Raw genomic sequence first — 21587 nt, 5'->3', positions numbered from 1 at the left:
AAAATCTCCAGGTGCGATGTACCCATTGACTTACTCTATGAATGACACTGTTCTCCATCAAAAAGTGTTGTGTGCAAATAACTACTGGCGTAGACCAGCCAGTTTTCCTTCCTGATGGCTGGAGGGTTGGTAGGAGTTGCCCAGATATCGTTACCAAACCTAGAGGTGGCCAGTGCTAGCATTGTGACCAGCTCGCCGGGCTGGCTAGGGGTCGTGGTGGATGTGATGTGTGGGGTCAATGGGGGCTGATGATGATGCCCCAGTGAAGAGGCTGACTTGCTTTCTGTTCCGGGCTGCATTTTTAACACCCATTCACCAGGTTGCTCTTACGAGACATGTTTTCTCCTGCCAAAGGATATTTTACTGGGAAATCGGTAGTGAAATGAAAGTAGAGATTAAAACTAATTTGTTTGGAATCTGCCTTACTAATTCAATAACCCTGAATGTTATTCCTTTCCTCTGAACATTCACCTACTCTGTAATGCATTTGAATAGATTTCTATTTTTGTTTCTGAGTTAGGAGCCCTTTGAATTTATCAAAATTGTTGCTTAGCAATTTCAGATAGCTGGCTAAACATTCATGTTCAAATTGAGCTGAATCTCCCCTTGCAGTTTACTTAGAGCAATAACTTTGAATTAAAACAATGACTTAAAAATGAAAGTTAGTTTTGTCTCAGGTGATCCCTGCTCTTCTGAGTTAAGAGCCAGGAGAAAATGATGATTTTTTTTTTCGCTATAGGAGAAATTTAGGATCCTCTTGTTTTTTGATGCGTTCCTCTCTCTTGAATTAATTTCTTGTTCTAGTTTATTAGAACAGCTGACTACTCAGAAAAAAAAAGTATTTGTGCTGGACATTTCCTGAGTTGCAACACTGTGAACCATGTGTTTCCTGACCCGTTGCATTAAGTACTGAGCAGCTGCAGGGAAAACTCTCTGTTTCGTAGATTCATGGAACTAAACTGGCACTGGCAGAATAATGCCTTCTTCATCCAAGAAAGGAGACTAACACAGTCCCTATTCCTGCCCCCCAAAAACAGGCCACCACAATCTGACTGTGATGGATTTGATGGGATGTGTTGAATAAGTACTTTCTGGTGATTTAGCTGAGCTTCTCTGGCAAGCTTGGGTGGTATGTGCCTCTGCTCGCCTTAGCTGGGGAGAAGCAGGAATGAACTGTGACCACTGCATGCAGGAAACAAGCCCTAGTATGCCGATGTGGCCAGTAGGGAGTCTGACCAAAAGGTCTGGGTTCATAGGGAGGGCAGAGTTGTTTAGATTGCTTATTTTCTTCCTCACATTCGCAGCACCCAGTGGTGTGCGTGGGGTGGGGAGAGAAATCTTGGGAGAATCTTTTTGTGGGTTCCATCCCTCCCTCCTTTTTTTTTGCTAAGCCTCCGTGTTGCTTGTGTAGTTAATATTTGTTTATGCTGCTATTGAGTTGCTTGATTTGTGGCCCGATCATAAATGGTCTGGAAGCTGCCTATGAGATGGACGTTTTGCTCAGAGATTTTTTTATTGACTGGTATGCATCCTGCCAATTTTTGTTTTGCATGACAGTCAACTATCTGTTCACAGATGGTCTGAAAAATGATGCATTTGGCTCTTTGCAATTGTCGCCTCCTTCCCATTTAACCTTTTCTCCTATTGTCATAAAAAAATCTGAATAATTGTGCAAAGTACTTCCTCTAGCTTATGTAAAAAGCCCAACGGAACTAAAGGAAAAATTCCAAAAGCATTTTTTTGCAGTTTTCTGTTTCTACATTTATATTGTAGAAATATATAGATATAATATTCTAGTCTATAGTATAGACTTAGTCTATACTAAGATAGTATATATAGATATATACTATCTATATAGTATATTATATATATATATATAGATAGTCTATAATATAGACTTTATTTTAGCCTTTCTTTTGTGGCAGGGCAAATTGAGCATGTTAAAGGTCTGAAAATTTACTTTGAATAGTTCTTGAAAAGACTGTGAGCATTATGCAAAAAATATCTTGTATACTCTTCGTGTTGCTAATGGAGCATATTGAGAGTATAGACAAAGTGTAATTAAAGAAATCAAGAACTGGAGATGACTCAAAATGCAGAAATACAGCAGCAGGTAAAAATTGTTTATACCTTCCCTGAAGACTAAGAAACATAGCGGGAACACAGGCAAACGCACTTGGCAGAATTCTGTACAAATTCAAAGAGGTATCAACTGCAGTGTGGCCATTCTTGTCATTATTCATGGAAGATAATTCAAAGATTACTGCAGAAGAAAAAAACCTCTCTAAGCTGTACTAAAACAGTCATAAAAATAATTGTTAAAGTAGGCTATTCAAAAGGCTTTTCTTCTTTGTCAATTTTTCCCTGTAGTTCTTTTATATAAATAAGTTATAGGAAAAAATTCTGCTGTCACATTGCATGTTTGTCATGATATTCTGCACTGTGGAAATACAATTGGCAACAACAGCCTTTGAAATCTATCTTTTCTAGAGATATATCTATAAATAAAGGCACAAAATTTGTATCGTTTCACCTAAGACTTCACTAGAAAAATTGGACTAGGGGCTTACACGTGCATGCACACGTGTGGAAACAAATATCATTTTGAAGATGTATGCAGGTGCACCAAAATTTAGCATTAGGTTTTGGTGATGACATTAACTCCTTGTTGGTGTTCTTTGCTGAAAGAAGAAAAGAATAGGATGCTGTCCAGTGGTAATGGAGTTACTGCTACTTAGAGTTGTAGAAAATGCATCCTACAAAGTGCAGTAGTCTAAAGCTGCAGATACTCATTCCCTGTCTGGTTACAATATCTGTAAATGCTAATGCACGAACATGTTGTTTTTTTCTTTATGTAGTAGAGGAGTGAACAATGCTATTTCTATGAACCCATGTAATTATCACAATATGCCAAAAATAAAAATGCAATCTTGTATTGCTGCTGAATTTTATTTTAAAAAAAAATTGCAGACTCTTAGATGTTTTTTACTTCTGAGAGGAGTTATGGATTTTTAATAACAAGTTGTGTAACTTGTAACTGCAAGTATGTGTTCAGTGCTTGGCAATTTTTAAAGATTTTCTTCCTAGTGTGAAACTCTGATATGGTCTCCTGAGAAAATATCTCTATTAAAAAAGCAGAAATCCCAAGATGTGTGCCAGTTACATCTATAGCGGTACCCCTATTTTTAAGGATTTTTAAAGGACAAATTTTCAAATTTGAGCAGCTCTTTGAGTTTAAAAGAATGTTTTCATTTTTGTAATACTTGTGTTTTAAATATATAATCTCATAGATTATTACAATTCTCAAAGCAACCTTAATGTTATTCTTAGGGGTTAGAATAGTATCTTGATCTTAAGCATATTCTTTAGAGACTTTTCTTTTCTTCCGATCCTTTAAAATAAAATTATTTGGTGGGACTGATATATTTTTAGACTTCTGGATTTAGTGCAAGTTTACAGCATAATCATGACATAACTGCTTTATCTCAATGTTGTGTTCTTTAAATTACTCTGATTAGAAAAATCCTTTCTAAAAAAGAATATTTTAAAAATAGTTTGCCAACCTTTCCCTTAAATATTTTGCAGAAATTAAACACAGCCACTATAGCTCTATCTGTGTTACACTATTGTACATAAGGGGGTGCATGTGAATCCATGGGATTTGCCTTACTAAGACTATAATCCCTTGACTTGATTTGATAGTTAGATTGTGTTTGTGGTTGAGGCTTTAGGCAGAAGAATCAAATACATACTTAGAATCATTTCTGACGTGGGTGGTTACAACAGGGATTTTCAGTGGCATATTTCTTAGACCAAAATGATTTCATATGTCCCAAGGACTGGTGAAAGTGAAATTAAAAGACTGAAATGCATTGGACACTTGATTTCTTCTGCTTTTTAATAGTCACTTCTTCTGATGAATATGAGTATGTTTATAACCCTTTGTGAAACAAACTCAAACTTCGGCATAGTGAATGATTAAATATGCTTCTTTCTTAAACTGAGGTGGCCTAAAGATGATGACTTGACTTGATAGCTCCTACTTTCAAGCCTCAGACTGCTCATTTGACCTGCTCCATTATAAATATGAATATCCACATTTGAATAATTACTAAAAAAAAATATGGAGGAACTGTATTATTGATCAAATATGCTGTTCTGTATGCAGTGAGTGGGAATTCATCATCTTTATGCTTCTTTTCATCTCAGTTAATATGGTCTTCCTTTGCAGCTCTGCTGTTCTTCAGCTGTCTAGTGTATGGAAACCTGATACCATAATTAAAGAAATGAGAAGGAAAGCAGAATCACAGGCAGTTTGAATTCTTATGAATGTTAGGCCAGTTGCCCTCTGACACATTTCTGTGAAAATGTGTGAAACCCAATTACTTGCTTGAAAATGTATGACCAATAAAGATGAGCATCTTTAAACAGTCATCCAAATCCTTTTAGGTATGCCAAAGAAAACTTTTTATAATTAGTTTTTTTGTTTTGCATATGTATTAGGAAGCCTGTTCTTTTGTGCTGCGTATATTAGAGAGGCTTTTTCAGTTTTAATCTGTGGATGAAAACTGCTTTGCTTTCCAAGCCTGGGGTTTGTGTTTATTCTTTATGCAGGTCAGAAAGTATCACTGATGTTTGCCAAGCCTAAGCTTTCAGGATTTGAGCCAGGCTGAATCATGAAACTGGCCTACAACACATGACCATATTTATCAGAAGAAAGAAAAAAAAAACACAAGACAGAGGACTGCATTTGACTCTTCTTTTGATTATTTGTCATCTGTTTTGGGAACCATGAATGTTCCCCTTCTACCTCCCTGGGAGTCTGGGCAGTTTGCTGTGACCTCTTCAAAGGCTGGAGTGCAATTTTCTCCTAAGTGCTCATGCAGTTTCAGTGCATGATTCCAGAGTATTTCAGTGAAACTGACACATAAAATCTTTCTCTGAAATTAAGTTGTTTGCTAAGAAAGACACCAGAAACTTATTGAAGTCACTATTCATAACTTCAACAACTTACCCCTAAATCTTGTGAACAGAAATGATTTTTTGTATAGATAAACACTTAGAAATAGATGTATCATCAAAACTTTTGACAAGTTAATTGCCATGGTCAGGAATCGTGCTGCTGTATTAACAAACTGCAGAGAATACAGTTACTATAACTAGACTGAGAGTTTCAGACATCTTAAATAGAAAAGCAAATGTGCATCATTTAATTTCTTCAACATATACAGTGCAGAATTTAACATACTACAGCTGTTCCTCGTGGCTGAGGTGGATTTGAAAGAGGAAATAATGTAAATTGCTGATAGAGTCAGGTTTGTTCAGTAGAACAAGAAAAAGCAGGGCAAGATTTTGCTATAGGGACTTCTTAGTAACTTTTGAGAAGAGGGTCTGTTCTCTGTCTCACACTGACATGTGGTGAGATCTTTGGATCTGGACCTGAGTGCAGCAATTGCAAAGGTGGAAACGCTGGCACATCCTACCTGCAGGCATTGATTGCCTGTTGTTTTTTACTTTATGAATGAGATAGATAATGACATCTACCATTGAAAAGTGCTTTATATTTTCACATAAGAAGAGATATCTATGTACAAGGTATTGTCATAATTTAATCTGGTTTTATCTGCGGGTGTTGAGTTCTATGTCTGTTCAGCACCTTTTTTTTTTTAATCTTTGGTGCTAGTGGAAGCTATAAAAACATTAGTTTTTATTATAGTGTACATAAGAAAAACATCTGAAGGTGTAACTGGATTTTGCATAACATAATCTGAAGACAAGTACATGAATGGAGTGATTAAATTACATTAAAGAAGTAATTTGCCGAAACTAGCAATGCTGGCATGTTAACATTGTGTTTGACAGCCTGTGGTAAAAGTTCTGCTTCACTGTTATGTGAAAAAACTATTTGTGAAAGCAGAATGTATTAATCTCAACAGAAAACTGGGGAAAAACATTACCTGAAAGTAGCACTCACTGAAGCAGCTACCCACTAAGATGATTAATGATTAGAAATACTGCTGATATTTCTGATGTAGAAAGATTGCTTCCTTCAGGAGAGAAACAGATACTCACCATGGAGTGTTTCAGGTTATTTCAACATGGGGTCTGGATGTGGGCAGTTCTATCCAAAATCCTACTTAAAAAGTTGCAAAGGTTGACATCGTACTCGATGGGACTCTTCACCTCCCTCCTCTCCTGGAACCACAGTGAAGATCAACTTAGAAGAAATCATACCTATTTTCCTGCTGATTTAAGTGTAATGTGTGTAGTTAGACCCCAAACTGCTCATTGCCGAGGAAAACACACTATAGGAAACACCGCTTCAAAATTGCCCCTTTTAAAGATTCTTTCTGCAAGCATTTGCTTCTGGATAGCAAACTGATTGAAATTTTATCTGATCAGATATGCCTATTTTGTTAATCTTTTGACCCACCCAGATTTGTAGCCAACAGGGCTAAGAATGCCTCCAAGTCCAAGTCCTAGACAGGAATGATATTATGCTAGGAACTGTATAATCAGAGTTAAAAATTGTTCCTAACCCTCAAATAGGTAGGAAAAGTATGTGGGGAATAACAGATGGAATCCAGCAATGTTAAAGACTAACTGGAAACTGTTTGGTAGGATGCTCTCTTGAGATGTGCCTTAGAGGTGTGATGAAACTCGGCCTCTTGCCTCTTCCAGAAAAAAATTTGACACAGTCTCCCATGGCATCCTTACAGCTAAACTGAGGAAGTGTGGTCTGAATGATGGAGTCGTGAGGTGAATTTTGAACTGGCTGAAGGATAGAAGCCAGAGAGTAGTGGTCAATGGGATAGAGTCCAGTTGGAGGCCTCTATCCAGTGGAGTCCCTCAAGGGTCGGTACTGGGACCTGTATTGTTCAACATATTCATCAATGACTTGAATGAAGGAATAGCGTGCATGGTCAGCAAGTTTGCTGAAGACACTAAGCTGGGAGGAGTGGCTGACACACCAGAAGGCTGTGCTGCCATTCAGAGAGACCTGGACAGGCTGGAGAGTTGGGCGGGGAGAAATTTAATGAAATACAACAAGGGCAAGTGTAGAGTCTTGCATGTGGGTAAGAACAACCCCATGTACCAGTACAAGTTGGGGACTGAACTGTTGGGGAGCAGCACAGGGGAAAGGGACCTGTGGGTCCTGGTGGACAGCAGGATGACCATGAGCCAGCAATGTGCCCTTGTGGCCAAGAAGGCCAATGGCATCCTGGGGTGTATTAGAAGGGGTGTGGTTAGTAGGTGGAGATAGGTTCTCCTCCCCCTCTACTCTGCCCTGGTGAGGCCGCATCTGCAATATTGTGTCCAGTTCTGGGCCCCTCAGTTCAAGAAGGACAAGGAACTGCTTGAGAGAGTCCAGCGCAGGGTCACAAAGATGATTAAGGGAGTGGAGCATCTCCCTTATGAGGAAAGGCTGAGGGAGCTGGGTCTCTTTAGCTTGGAGAAGAGGAGACTGAGGGGGGACCTCAATAATGTTTATAAATATGTAAAGGATGACTGTCATGAGGATGGAGCCAGGCTCTTCTCACTGGCATCCAATGACAGGACAAGGGGAAATGAATATAAGCTGGAACATAGGAGGTTCCTCTTAATTCTTCCCAGTAAGGGTAACAGAACACTGGAACAGGCTGCCCAGAGAGATTGTGGAGTCTCCTTCTCTGGAGATGTTCAAAACCCACCTGGACGCATTCTTGTGTGATCCGATCTAGGTGGTCCTGTTCTGGCAGGGGGATTGGACTAGATGATCCTTTGAAGTACCTTCCAATCCCTAACATTCTGTGATTCTGTGAAACCCTTGTTCCTTACAGACCAACATCTGACCTGAAGCCTTGGTCCCCACTTCTAGTCTATCGGTCAGCACTGTTTCTTTTAGCTGCCTGCTGGGATTAAGCCATGACAGAATTTCGTGTTGCATACTTTCCATAGTCACTTAGTACAGGTCCAGTTTCACACTTACATGTGGACAGGTGTAGCAGGCCATGTGTGGCCTAGCAAGGTTCTGGTTGTCACCTGTTTTTTGCAGTAGATGAGATAGCTCAGAGTTCTTGCTAGACCAGCGCCACTCTTACCTGTTGCAAAACTAGACAGGATTGGAAGATTTGGGTTATCTTTTGCAGCGCAGACAGCAGCAGACGCATACGTTATCTGTTAGTGGTGACAGGAACATGCAGAACCAGATAAAGTTTTATACTGGGCTCTTTAAAATATGTGTAATCATGTGGAATAGTTGCAGTTGTCATGGTGGCTCAGGGTTTTGTTTGGAGTTGTATTAGGAAAGAATTAGGTGGGCAGAAAGAAGAGGAAGTGAGGAGCAGCAGTAAAGTGGATGTGTTAGAAGGAGTTTGCGCTGTGAAGAGTGCAGAAAATCCTGATGGCACCATCAAAGTTCACTGATGCCTTCTTAGATAGCTTCTGTAGTGACTTCATGAGATCTTAGTCTCGTTATCTCCCCTCTGCAGTTTCTGTCCCAAAGTCCGTATGTCTTTGAAAGTTTGGAGGAGCAGAACCAGTCCTAGCCAAGGATTTATTTTTGCGTGTTTCTGCTTCTGTATTAATGCAACTATGGCAGTAAGTTTTTATTGGATTTTTTTTTTAGTGTTTTGTTTAGATCTTTTCTATGAGAGTTAGAAGACCAAAAAGTACAAATGCTTACAGATCTTACTTGTTTGCAGCTGACATTTTTTCTTTTTTTTCTGAGTTTTTTAAGATCTTGAAATTAATACCACTCTTCTGTTCAGTTTGAATGTTCTTAAGTACCTTTTGTCTTATATGTTTTCACCTTTTGGTTAATGAAAAGATCTATTCAGTGACTGTAAGAACTACCAAGATTTCTTTTACTTTCACCTTCAATATTCATGAACTTTTCTTTAGGTTAATAATATGACATACTTTTCTTAATACCATGAATGATACAATCCAGCACTATAAATGGTGCAGTTTTTAGCTGTTGCTGTACTGACTGGAAGGGAGCTAACACATTAGTTTTGAATAGATTTGCTACTATTTATGTATGTATTTGCTGCCATCTATGTATGTATAGTATTACTCATATAGTCTTCTGATATATAAGTGAACAGATCAAAAAATGGTGGCTGTTGTCTTTAATGAAAAATGTATGTGAGTCCACTTAAGCTTGTCTAGTGAATAGTAACAGTTATTAAATAACTTCTAATTTTGAGACTAATCTAATTAATATGTGCCTGATGGGCATTTTAATTATGTGGATTGTAACCATCTCTACCACATGCTGTCAGTCAGTCTTGGCTCCCGCTTCAGTTGCAAGTCAGTTAGAGATGTAAAAGCTAAGAGCTGGCAGTGTGCTAAACATCATTCAACAAGTTCACACTTTGGAAAGTCTTCTGGTGATAGACCTAGAGAAGATCATATGCTTTGCTTCTGCAGATCTCTCTGCACTGGTTAATGATGACTATGATGACTTGCATACCTTCATCTTTACAAGGGGCGGTTCTTCATCTGCGTGTCTGTTGTAGTGCAAGTCTCCAGCATTGCCCAGAACATTGTCACCACTTTTTGAAGTGGGAGTATAATCAATCCCTTTGTCCTGAAGTGCTCCATGTTCCTTCCATATCTATGCAGAAACATTTTCTTGGAAATAGCAAGAGAGAAAAGGAACAGAGGCAGAAGCTTCTTTTTCCTGAACACAGTAAGTCCCAGTAGCTTTGACCTGCTTCAGCCTCAGTTGCCTCAGGAAGGTCCAAGGACTCCATGTATTATTCTCCAGCGTAACTGACTGGCTTAAGGCCTAACTCTGCTGAGCTGTTGTCGAAGCTACTGGATCTGAAGCCTATCTGAGGTCTACTGTTACTCAAAACAAGTCCCGAGGGAAAACTTTGAGGTAAAGCCAGACATCCAAATGGAAGGACGCTAAGGCACTATACAGAGAACTGGGTATTCCACTCCAGTCCATTTCTACAAGAAAATGTCATAAACATGATCTTCTTCAAAACCAATCTGGAGATTGAAGTCTTGGACAGTAAGTGTTCCTTGAGGACTTGTGGATTCTTTTTATTTTCCATAAAGAACAGTAAATTATAAATGTTGTATGAAGAAAGAGGGAAACACCTCCTGGCTTTCTGAGTTGTTTGGTATTTAAAAACAAGGTCAGAATGGTGTTAATAGATTTCAAGTTTTATTTAAAAAAAAAAAAGTATTTTGTTGATTAACTTGTTTATTTGAAGTCTTATACCTGATGATGTATAATGAATAACCCACTTGGAGTTAAATTCACGTGTGCATCTATGTTAGCTCAGCTAAGTTCTTCTCTTACAAGCTGTAGATCTCCATTTATATGTTCGAGACATCAGCGTTAAGTACTGACAACTGGATCTGTGTAAGCACTTTGCTTATTCTCCACAACAAGCTAATTACTGCTTAAAAATTGATGAAATACTGGTGATCATAGAAGTTTGCTGAAGTGATCTCTGGAGGTTTTGCTTCTTCCTTTCTTACTCTTTTTATTCTTTTTGCAGCTGACTGAAAACTGTCTCTGTAGGCTTTTTTCTGTTTTCCTTCCAGCTTACTGAAACTTCTTTTCCTTAATGTCTTTGATAAAGACACCACTGCTTTAATATATAATTTTCATTGTGACTTTCATTGCTGCAATTAAGTGGCTAATTGAACAGTTTATAATATGTATGCCTAATTGCTTCTGCAAGAGGTTAACTGTGAAAGGCACAGAAAATTAACACACAAAATGTTGCCTAGGTTACCTTTTACTGAGTAAAGCCTCAGAGATTTTGTTTACTTTCCTGTTTATGGGCAATGAAACTCCTGAAGACGTTTTAATATGAAACTTCCTTTGATATTGAATCTTAGATGTGTAATATGCCATAGTTTAAAAAACTTTCCTGAAACATAAGCATAGAAAATATGTTTGGGGTCCATCCTGCAGTAAAAGATGTATGACTGCAGTTACACTTTTCTTTTCCTGCTTATCTTTCCAAAAATATAGAGCAGCAGTTTGGATTTTTTGTATTGTCTTTAACAAAAATAGAGCAAGAGTAATACTAACCTCCAATGGATTTCTCACAGAATAAATAGAAGTTTAATCTGCCTTTGCTATTTATAATACTAGACAGGCTTTAGAACAGCTTTTATACCAAAAAAGCAGTAAAGTACTAGTGATATGGAAGGATGTTTCCCGTTGTTTCTTAGACTGCACCAAGTGAAATGGAAAGCAGCACAGTGTAAGATCAAATCTAACAAACTTAGAAAAATGTAAAATTCTCAAGTGTATCTTCAGAGTTACAGTTTTTTTAAAAAATAGGAGGTTAATGTAATAATTTTATTATTATTAAAGTAATGTAATTATTATTTTATCATGCGAATTGTATTTATGATAGAGCTAAAGCAGAATGAGAAGAGAAAGAAACAATAGTGTGAATGTAGGAAGAAACTTCCTTGTTTGTTTTTAAAACCATTTATAAGTAAATATTGCTGACCAGAAAAAAAAAGGTTGTCTTTACAAGATGTGCAGGGAAATGCTGCAGTTGGCAAATCTTTATTTTCAGGCAGCTGGGATTGTAAATGTGTTTTCTGTATAACTTCCCACTTTCTTGTCACCTCAGTGGTAAAAAACCAAATAACTTATTTGAACAATCTCTGTTGACTAGTAGAGCCTGTACAATACTGCTATTACAAAGGAACATTTCTTGGTTTTACCTTCTTCTCCTCTGTGTTTAAACTACTCTCCTCCCCTGTTTTTTTACCACTTCTGAAATTCACTTCTTTCTCCTTTCTAACTCATGCTCACTTTCCTTCTGTAATCTGCTTGATTTTTCGTCTGGTCCTGGGGTTCTGGTCTTTACTGTTATTTTCTTACATACTGCAGCGATACCTGATGTTAATGGCGCAGGCAAATGTTCGTCATCTCTCTAAAACTGAATGCTGACCAGCGAGGTGTCACTGAATGATGAGCAGGGTCGTATTCTACTGACCTTGCAGAATTTTAGCAGTCTAAATGGTCATATTTGAAAGTCTATGTAGACATTTTTCCTTTCATTACACGTAAATGTTCTATAAGGTTTCAGTTTGTCCAAGTTATTCATACTATATTTGAATTTGTACTACCTCCATTAACTTTAATGTGTGCTTTTTCCTCACAGGATTTAACAATTCTGAACGCATGTGCGACAAAGAGTTCATAATACGCAGAGCAGCCACGAATCGTGTCCTAAATGTCTTACGCCACTGGGTCTCCAAGCATTCTCAGGTATTCTCCTGTTGCACCCTTCTCCTCTCCATCTGTAATACATCTGTGTTCTCCCTACAAAATATTTTTAGGCAATGCTGCTGTATAGTGTAGTGGAGGTCAAACAGCCTGAAAAGTCAGTCCTGTAAAGATAGCATGGAATATTAACTTGTAAAAACACTCTGTTAAGCAAGTGAAGAAGCCTTCATCAAGCCTTGCACTGCTTTCTGGGAAGTCCAGTTACAACATTATTCCTGAAAAAATTGTGTGTGAGTGCTTTGCTGTTGTAATATGTGTTGAAATATATAATAAGCAAGTTGGATTAATCTTTCAGATTGTCTGCGTTAGTGCTACAGGCAGCTTGGTTCAGTTACTTTGACTGAATGTGCTAAAATGCTTGTGTTTGCATACAGATATTTATTCATTTGTTGTTAATCCTATATGGAAAGAGGCACCAGTCCCTCATGTTGATCCTTCTACAACCATGACAGGAATATGGATCTGATATGTAGTCATAAACTGTGTTGGCACAGGGAGGGAATAAAAACCTGAGTAGCTAGTAGAATGTCATAGGTAGCCATGTCATTTAATCTGCCAGGTGACAGACATTAGAAGATGTTGGCATGCATATAGGAGAATACCAGGAAAAATATTGAAAGAGTTAAAGAAGGGAAGGAGAGAAAAAGGGATGGAGAGAAAGATGGAAGGAATGAAAGAAAGAATGAGGGAAGGAAGGAGAAAAAGTAGGAGCACTTTGGAAGCAAATGAAGGACTTTTGAATGCCTTCGATAGATGGTACTTCATGGCAATTATAGACAGTTTTGTCACTACATGCTAATAATCAAGAACACTTGATCTAAAAAGGGTTTATTGCACAGCTAACTGCAGCAGTGTCAAACTGTACTATGTCAAACTCAGTTCCCTTTTTTCCATGTAATGGATTTAATTTTCTTAGAGGTTAAGTTCGCTAGAGAATGAAGCCTTTAAGAAATGCGCAAGTGAGAAAATTGATTGTGTTTGAAAAGCTGAACAGCCCAGAAGAGATTCATAAAACCTCTCTTGGTGTCATGGGAATGATTAAACATTGTCAGTTATTAGAAACAACCTATGTACACCAAGTTCTCTTTGACTACCTGTTAAATGAAAATCATTGCGTGGCAAAATTTTGAGCTGTAATGGGAACGGCAGAAGTCTGTTACTACTGTTCTGTGTTCCTGCCACAGTTCCTGTTAAGTAACGGCTATGAGTTGAGTTGACCCTCTATACTAATTCAAAGATGCTTAATTAATATGGTTGTGAAAACGTTAGGAGTCATCACTTTGGTCTACATTAAGCAACTATCTACAACTAGTTAGACTGAAGTTTAAGTTTCAGAGCTGATTGAGCTGTGATGGTTCTCAATAATAAACACAAAGTAACTGTGAGGAGTGCAAGCTTACTCTGTGATTGTAGAAATTTACCAAAAATATACTTTCTCTCCTTAAAAGTACAAGTGTTCTCTGTTTACATTTCAAAGGTACCCATGATATGCAAAAACATAAATTGTCCCAAATACCTTTGTACCTACTTTTGCGTGATGTTTACAATTAGTATTCTTTTAAAAATGTTTAGAGAACAAAGGTAATGAGTAAAAATTCGACACTGTGCATTTTTAAAGTAGAAGCTGTTACCTGGGCTCCCTAGTCACTTGCTGCCTTTTATTTTTTCCATGGTAAGGGTGGCAGATTTTAATTCTCTAGCAGTCTTAATCCAGTATTCGTAATCCAGCAATACAGCAAATATTTTAAAATGCAAGAGCTTTGGCACAGAAAGTAATGAATGCTGCAGCAAAAGAACATGTACTCAACTCTTCGTGTTGTTTACTTGTGAGACGGGGGAGACAGAAAGGACAGAAGACTGCAACAAACCAGAAATGACCAACTAGTTTCTGCTAAAAAAATATGGGACAGGGCTGCTTTAAGGAAGGGAAGTGAAAGATTACTGCCTGGCTAAATAGTATGAAATGTTGGCAGTAAAGATGTATAGTCCTGGGAGAGCAGTAGCTCAGAGCCTCATTTTACAATAACAACACAAACTGCAAGCCAGAGAACCCTTAGCCACCAGTGTCTGGTGAAGAAGTGCTTATTAGATTTCCAAAATGACAAAACAATGTAAGTATTAAAATTCTATGAGATCAACAGACTTGCCAAAAACTTTATTACATTTAAGGTATTTGCATCGTGCTCTGGCCACTTAATGCACTTGAGACGTCCTTCACCTTCGTCAGGAGCCAAGGGCAGATTTTGTTCTCTTTAAAAAATAAAAGAAGTTAGCAAAATAAGTTGATATTTGCAAAGATAAACGTACAATTCAGTATGCTTTGCTGATACTGTTTTCTCTTCACTTGGCTTTGAATTTGCTTTTGCTGTAAAAACTCCCAACACCAAATAAGCAATTTCTGTCCTGTGTGGGAGAAGCTTCTCCCACTGTCTGGTAGGACAGTTTCTATTGTGATGTGCTTGAGATCCCTGTGGTCATGGCTAGCCTGTGCCACTGTAAAAACTGACCTGCTGCGCAGATTTTTTCTGCCAAAATGCCACCTCCTTATTGCTGGATGTAAAGAGAAGCAAAGACATAAGATGGGTAAACTGTGGGGCTTTCTTTAGTTGTCTTTTTAGAGTGCGAGATGCTACTACAGACATGCTCGTTGCAGCATTTGAGTAACTCTGCAGCATAACTGACTCTGTTCTGGTTCTCTCTGATCCACCAGGGACAGTCAATTCTTGACAAGTTATTTGTGTGCCTACGTTATTGTACTCATTTATTGTGTTCTAGTGCCCAGAGCACATGAGGTCCTGCACAGCCACATGGGAGTGTGCGGGCTACGTTCAGAAATGCGTGCAATGTAAAGAGACTAACGTACAATCGTTGGTTAAAAGTGCTCTTACATAGAGCGTTAAGCTCCCGCTTAGGTATTCCCTGCCCTCCATCCCTCCCTCTGGATCCCTTTCACTTGCTTCAGCATGCTGCTCTCAAGCGTATAGTAACATAGGTCAGGGTTAGTGTGTGAATGGAGGGATACAGGAATTATCCAAACAAATGGTTCAAAGCCTCGTGTTTCCTCACTTTTCTGTAGCAAGTCCTTGGCCGGGGTTTGGAGGGTCTTTCCTCTGCTGGGCTATGGAATGAATTAGATTCCTACAGTATCTTGCATCTGTGTGAAAACCACAGTTGTGGATGCTTTTGGGGGTTCTTTTTGTTTAAAGTATGTATTTTTTAAAATTTATCTGAGCGTAAACTTGTCTGTGGCCGGAAAACAGAATCATTAAAATTAATAATTCGGCCTACTCCGTGAGGATGTGCTTTCATAAAGCAGTTTTGTTATGTTGAAATCATACTGAACTGTGCTTAGAAAAAGGATTAATTATTTTTAAAACTTGGGTCATTCAATGTAGGAGCCTCCCTTAAATATCAAGTAAATATATAGTGATAATACATGTCTGCTGCCAGATCTGCAGCCCTTTCAGGAAGGCAGAAGGAACTAATTAATGTCTTCAGGAGCTCTCAAGGCACAGATAAAAATTTGGAAAAAAAACATCCTCACATAATATGACACATACTTTTTGTTTTTACCACACTGAGCAAGAGGAATCAAACCTGTATTGCTCATCAGCCAAAACCAGCACAGTGTGAAAGATGGCTCGTTTAGCTTTTCCAGGTTTTTTTAATTTACTCTATTGTTCTTTTCATTCCCTGTCCCTCCACTTTTTTTCCCCCTACTCTTCTCTGTCCTTTTCATTTAGCCACTTACAGCCCAAAAAGCTTTCTTTTTGCCCAAAATAAAAGCAGAATGTTCATGTTTACATTTTGTTTTTAAAATGTAATTGAGAGGAACAGTGTAGGATTCTCCTGTTGTAAACAATGAAAACACAAATGACGAGGCAGATAGTCACTGTGAAGACGAGCATTGAGGAGAACGGAAAGTGCTCGTGAGGATAAAACTCCCACTGACTCTTGTAGAGATGGAAAAATAGGAAGGGAAAAGGAGGCCAAAAGGAGACAGTCTCAGCATGATTTTCATTATCCTAGCAAGGTCTTGCAGCCTCATTTTTTTGGTTTAACAATACTTTCATGTCTTTTATCTAAATACTTGATGTTACAAAATCAAGTTTTTTCTGCTTCTGTGGCAAGCAGATTGAAATGGAGCTTGTCCAAGGAGAAAGCTTTTGCATGTGCTGATGAAAAAAGAGCGGCTGGCTTCTCCAGGCTTCCCAGTTTTGAATGACAGCTGGGTGCTCATTCCTGTTGGCTTCTTTGAAGATCACAGCTGGAATGAATTGGCAGATCTTAACTCTTACAAACTAGATGGCTGCCAAACAGTGTCAGTGAGTTATGAAGATACCACAAGATCTGGGGAGAAGATCAAGGCTTGAATTTTAAGAGCGTAGGTCATGATCTCTTGCCCGATGCCTGTCTTGCTCCAGCTGTGAAATAATCTACTGTGAGTCATTTTCTTGCTTGTAGCGACAAAGCTGTGTTGCGTTTTCAACAGAAAGTTTTGGAGATGTAGTTATCGATAGTGCTTAAGGATTATAGAGGACACCTGTATACAGAGAATTGTCCAAGCAAAGATGATTGCAGTTACTTAAAAGTAGTATTAGTGCACATGAATTGACCAATTCCATTTTGTGCATTGGAATGAAAAATAAGATAAAAACTCCTTTATTCGAGCTCTATTTGGCTCGTGTTTAAAGGCATAAAGTAATGAATGTGATGCCTAGCAGAGTTATAGTAAGCTTACTGTAGAAATGGGAACAAATTACACTTAAGCCACGCTTATTGTACAATAGCAAGATGTGCTGTATTTTAACTACATTTCAACTAAGCCCCTAGGATCCATGGCATCTGCCTTGAAACAGCAGAGAAATTTCTGGGGTTCTTTCTGAAATAAATAGATGTTGTGATACAAATCGTGAACTGAAGAAAAAGAGAGGTTGCTCCAGAGAGAGGAAGAGCAAGGGAACCCTGAGTGAGCCCTCCAGCATGCCGTTGGTTACTTAGTGAAGAAATCCATAAACATATGCCCTTTGCAGAATACAGTTATGCATTGAATAGTAATGCACTTAATTGTTGCTATGCTCTGTCCAAACGTTGCAGAAGTGTAAGGGTTGGCTATACCATGACCCTTCAGGGAACATGAGTCACCCCCAGAATGGTAGCCAGGCTTGCAGTCAGTCAAACTAATTAGAAGTACTCCGCACCCACTTCTGCTGGAGCCTGACAGGTCCTTCTTCACTGAGGTCTTGCTGCAAAGCTCTTGAACATACTACATCCCAGTACTCAGAGGCAGGCATGTCACATTTCTTATCTGTCCTGAACGCTTTAATCTGACAGTACGTAATGGCTAGATTCTTCTTTTAAGTTTTCTTTGTACTACAGGGTTACACAGTGCTTGGATAAGGAGAGGTTTGTGCTGTATGTGCTGAGAATTACTCACTCAAGCTATTAACGTAGATTGTACTTTAACCTGATTATATTCCATTAGGAGTGACAGGCCAGTGCTGATACTGTAGAATCAGGACTGGCACTCCTCCCCAGATGATGACTGTTTCTTTGCACTCAAAACTAACTGGAAGACAAAGCTGTTGTCCTTTGACTTACTTCCAGTTCAGGGATGAGTTTTCCTGATAGCCAGTTACAATATCTTTTTATCTCTGCCTTCCACGTGTATAAATGTTTTGTTGCAGGTGAATTTATAAATGCTTCCCTCAACACAATTGTACGTGGTATCTGAAGTGTGCTTTTATGCTGGAAAATGAAATATAGTTTTAGAGGACTGCAGCACTGGGGTAGTGCTGGTTAACTGTGGTAGAGTTTGATCTGCTGTGTGGAAGATTTAAGAGTCATGCCACTGGTGCCATTGAAATAATTATCTGTTTACACCTTGGCAACAGAGCAGATCTATTGAAATTGTAAACCCCATCTATATAAAAATATTCTAAATTCCTTGTATTTAGTCCTTCAGTAGATCTCTCTCCTCTCCTGGATATCTCCAGTACTGGGCTCCCAGCAGGATTTTATCATTAGCCCTTCGCTTTGAAGTAGTCAGCTATAGCCATTAGTGATGCTAGTCATCTTTCTCAGTGTCTGTGCCTATCTGCTATTTTCAGTTTGCTGCTGCACTTGGGGGCTAAGGATGATGAATCTGTGCACAGTATCTCCGCTTCGTATGAGTACTCATAGAGACATCCAAGACCTGGCTCTAGCTTTACATGCAGGTTTACCTCCCTTTCATATCTGACATTTTTAATCCTTCACTACATTTTTCTTCTCCCTTCACTAATTTAACTCTTTATTCTTCTTCCTCAGAGCATTTTCTCTTTCAAGCGCCTCTTGAAACTTTCCCATCTCCAGCTATATGTGAAAGTCCCACCAATTTGTCTTTGCCTGACATTTCTTACTTGGTACCGTCCATTTTAGAAATTTGACCACTTCTTGTTTTTTCCTCATGTTTCTCTTTTCTGCTTCTCCCTTTTTCCATCTAACTCTTCCCTCTTCAGTTGCTTTTATTTCTGATTTATGGATTAAAAAATTCTCACTGTGTATTTATTCACAAGATGAGAAGAAGTGACTAGGAAAAGATTTCAGTGCATCGAGTCTTCTTGCTTGTAGCGATAATGTCAAATACATCTGGGAGTGTCTACGGAAAGACCATGGGTTGTGCGTGCCAAGGCTGGGAGTCTGAATTGGAAAGCAGTCAGCTCCCTTCCTTCCCTGCTTGAAAACAGGCTTCCAGGCTGGGAGGCACTCTCGGTCAGCTGGCTAGAGCTGTCCTCTGGTTTGTGACGAGCCCTGCCAACTTGGGTGGCAAGTTCCACAGATGCTGGCCAGAGCATCTGGAGAACTTTCCATTCTGGGGTCTCCTCACAGCATGATATTATGGAACAGAAAATTAGAATTAAAAAGAGAGAGAAACTAATAAAAAGAGTCCAAATGCATTCAGCAAAGACTGTTATGAGGCAGTAGTGCTACATTTATCCTGGTAATTCATACTCCTCCTCCCCTTCACATGGCAATCATAGGGCACCAAAGTCAGCTAGCTTTTTTGCCTTGTAAGCAGGTGCCTGAGGAGTTGTCTCTATTTTCAGAGCTGAACTTAGGTAAGATTATTTTTACGTGAAGCGTGTAGGGTTATGCTGAAGTTGGATGATGAAACTTCATGAAAGAGTTCCCTCTAGAATTTATTTGTGGTTTCTACATGCACAATTCCTGCCCCTCTCTCCTCCAGCTCCTTCCTTCCCTGCCTCTGGTGTTTTCTGTAGTCCTTATCACTGACGTACTCAAATAGAAATTAGATTCTCAGGTTTTAGCTCCTTTTTATTTGTTTGAGTTATTCAATATTTCCTCACATTGTTTAAATGAAGAATGTTTCCTCTCACTTAGGAAGATTTAAAAAAAGAGAGGAGGAACAGCTTTTGAGATTTCGCTGAGCCCATGTCAAAACTTGAAAATTATATTCTCTGCATAAACAACAAATAGTAAATCTACGTATTTCTAATTGTACCTCACCAGCAGAGCTAAGTTTTCCTTTTCTTGCTGTCAGCTGTCTCTGCTGCAGTCTGTTTTCTTCTGGCCAGTGATTCCAAATCCATCATCCCCTGTTTTCTTTTTCTTTGCTTTTCCTTTTTTTTTTTTAGTCAGCTGGAATAGGTTGCTTCTGAAGCACTTCTCATACTGCTGCACAGCTTTCCTAGCTCCTCCTGGCAAGGGAATGTGCTTGCACTTCATAAAGAGAACATTGCCGTCTAATCCTGTTCGTTGTAGAGATCAACAGACTGGTTATGAGTCTACTTTGAGTGTAATCGTGCTGACTTTGGTGCTCTGTAGTTACAAAGGAGGCTTTTCCTTTCATAGTGCCGGTGAGTGACAGCAGAATGAATACACTTCTCTCTGTTGCTGCAGTCTTCTGCTGCTGGAAACTTCATTAAGTGGTGCAGAACATGGGGCATGGTGCTTTTTGATCAGTTGGGAACATCAGGCATCCTATTCTTATCCTAGGTTACTCCAGGGCAGACCTCCTACTTAACTCATCAGCTGTTATTCTTTCTATATCTGCATGTTTCATAAGTGGTTTTGCAGTATAAATATTAAATAAATAGGGAAGAAATACCTTTTCCTGTTACTGACAGTAATGGACTTAAAAATAATAGTATAAATTTTGCTTGGAAACCTTAGTTAATTTCTCTGCTTAAGTCAAATGAAAATCTGAATAAACCCACAAATCTTTAGAATGCTATGGCCTCTAAAATATATTAGAGGTATGTGACCTCTCACAAAGAATTAGACCACTGTCAAATTGAAATGTGCCTGCTGGAAAACTGAGTGGTTCTTATCTTGCAAGGTCCTGCACATGGGTTGGGGCAATCCCAAGCACAAGTACAGGCTGGGCGGAGAATGGATTGAGAGCAGCCCTGAGGAAAAGGACTTGGGAGTGCTGGTGGATGAGAAGCTCAACATGAGCCGGCAATGTGCACTGGCAGCCCAGAAAGCCAACCGTGTCCTGGGCTACATCAAAAGAAGTGTGGCCAGCAGGTCGACGGAAGTGATTCTGCCCCTCTACTCTGCTCTCGTAAGACCTCGCTTGCAGTGCTGCATTCAGCTCTGTAGTCCCCAACACAAGAAGGACATGGAGCTGCTGGAACAGGTCCAGAGGAGGGCCTCGAAGATGATCTGAGGGCTGGAGCACCTCTGCTATGAAGGCAGGCCGAGAGAGTTGGGGCTGTTCAGCCTGGAGAAGAGAAGGCTCTGGGGGATCTTATAGCAGCCTTCCAGTACTTAAAGGGGGCCTATAGGAAAGCTGGAGAGGTACTGTTTACAAGGGTGTGTAGTGATAGGACAAGGGAAAATGGCTTTAAACTGAAAGAGGGGAGATTTAGATTAGATATGAGGAAGAAATTTTTTACATTGAGGGTGGTGAGGCACTGGAACAGGTTTCCCAGAGAAGTTGTGGCTGCCCCATCCCTGGAAGTGTTCAAGGCCAGGTTGGATGAGGCTTTGGGCAACCTGGTGTAGTGGAGGGTTCCCTGCGCATGGCAGAGGGGTTGGAACTAGATGATCTTGAAGGTCCCTTCCAACCCTAACCATTCTATGATTCTATGATTCTGTTCTATCTGGCCAATTGTATTCCTTCTGTGATATGTAAATGTCAACTAAAAGTCTCTGTGAACATTAAGGTAGTCTAACACATGCAGCAATTTAAATACGAGTCACTGTAGCAGGTGTACTCAGGCTCGCCAGCCTTCACTGCTGAGGATGGTGGCAGGGTCCCGTTGTGAGTCCTTTCGATGGCTGGAAGAAATAGTGAAACATATTAACAGGTGATACA

At 39.2% G+C, this 21587-nt stretch overlaps 1 protein-coding gene across 3 annotated transcripts in view; it reads left to right on the top strand.

Moving 5' to 3' along the window:
- RASGRF2 (Ras protein specific guanine nucleotide releasing factor 2) overlaps positions 1–21587 on the top strand; it is a 148864-nt gene that overhangs the window by 102091 nt on the left and 25186 nt on the right. For all 3 annotated transcript variants that reach the window (XM_086629176.1, XM_086629175.1, XM_086629174.1), the window contains exon 18: positions 12138–12244. In XM_086629176.1, coding sequence (XP_086485302.1) covers positions 12138–12244 — 107 coding nt within the window. The remainder of the gene's footprint in view (positions 1–12137; positions 12245–21587) is intronic.

Source organism: Tauraco erythrolophus, chromosome Z (assembly GCF_009769465.1).
Source record: "Tauraco erythrolophus isolate bTauEry1 chromosome Z, bTauEry1.pri, whole genome shotgun sequence".
Lineage (NCBI taxonomy): Eukaryota > Metazoa > Chordata > Aves > Musophagiformes > Musophagidae > Tauraco > Tauraco erythrolophus.
Note: the sequence above shows the minus strand (reverse complement) of the source record. Positions and strands in the feature narration are given on the sequence as shown.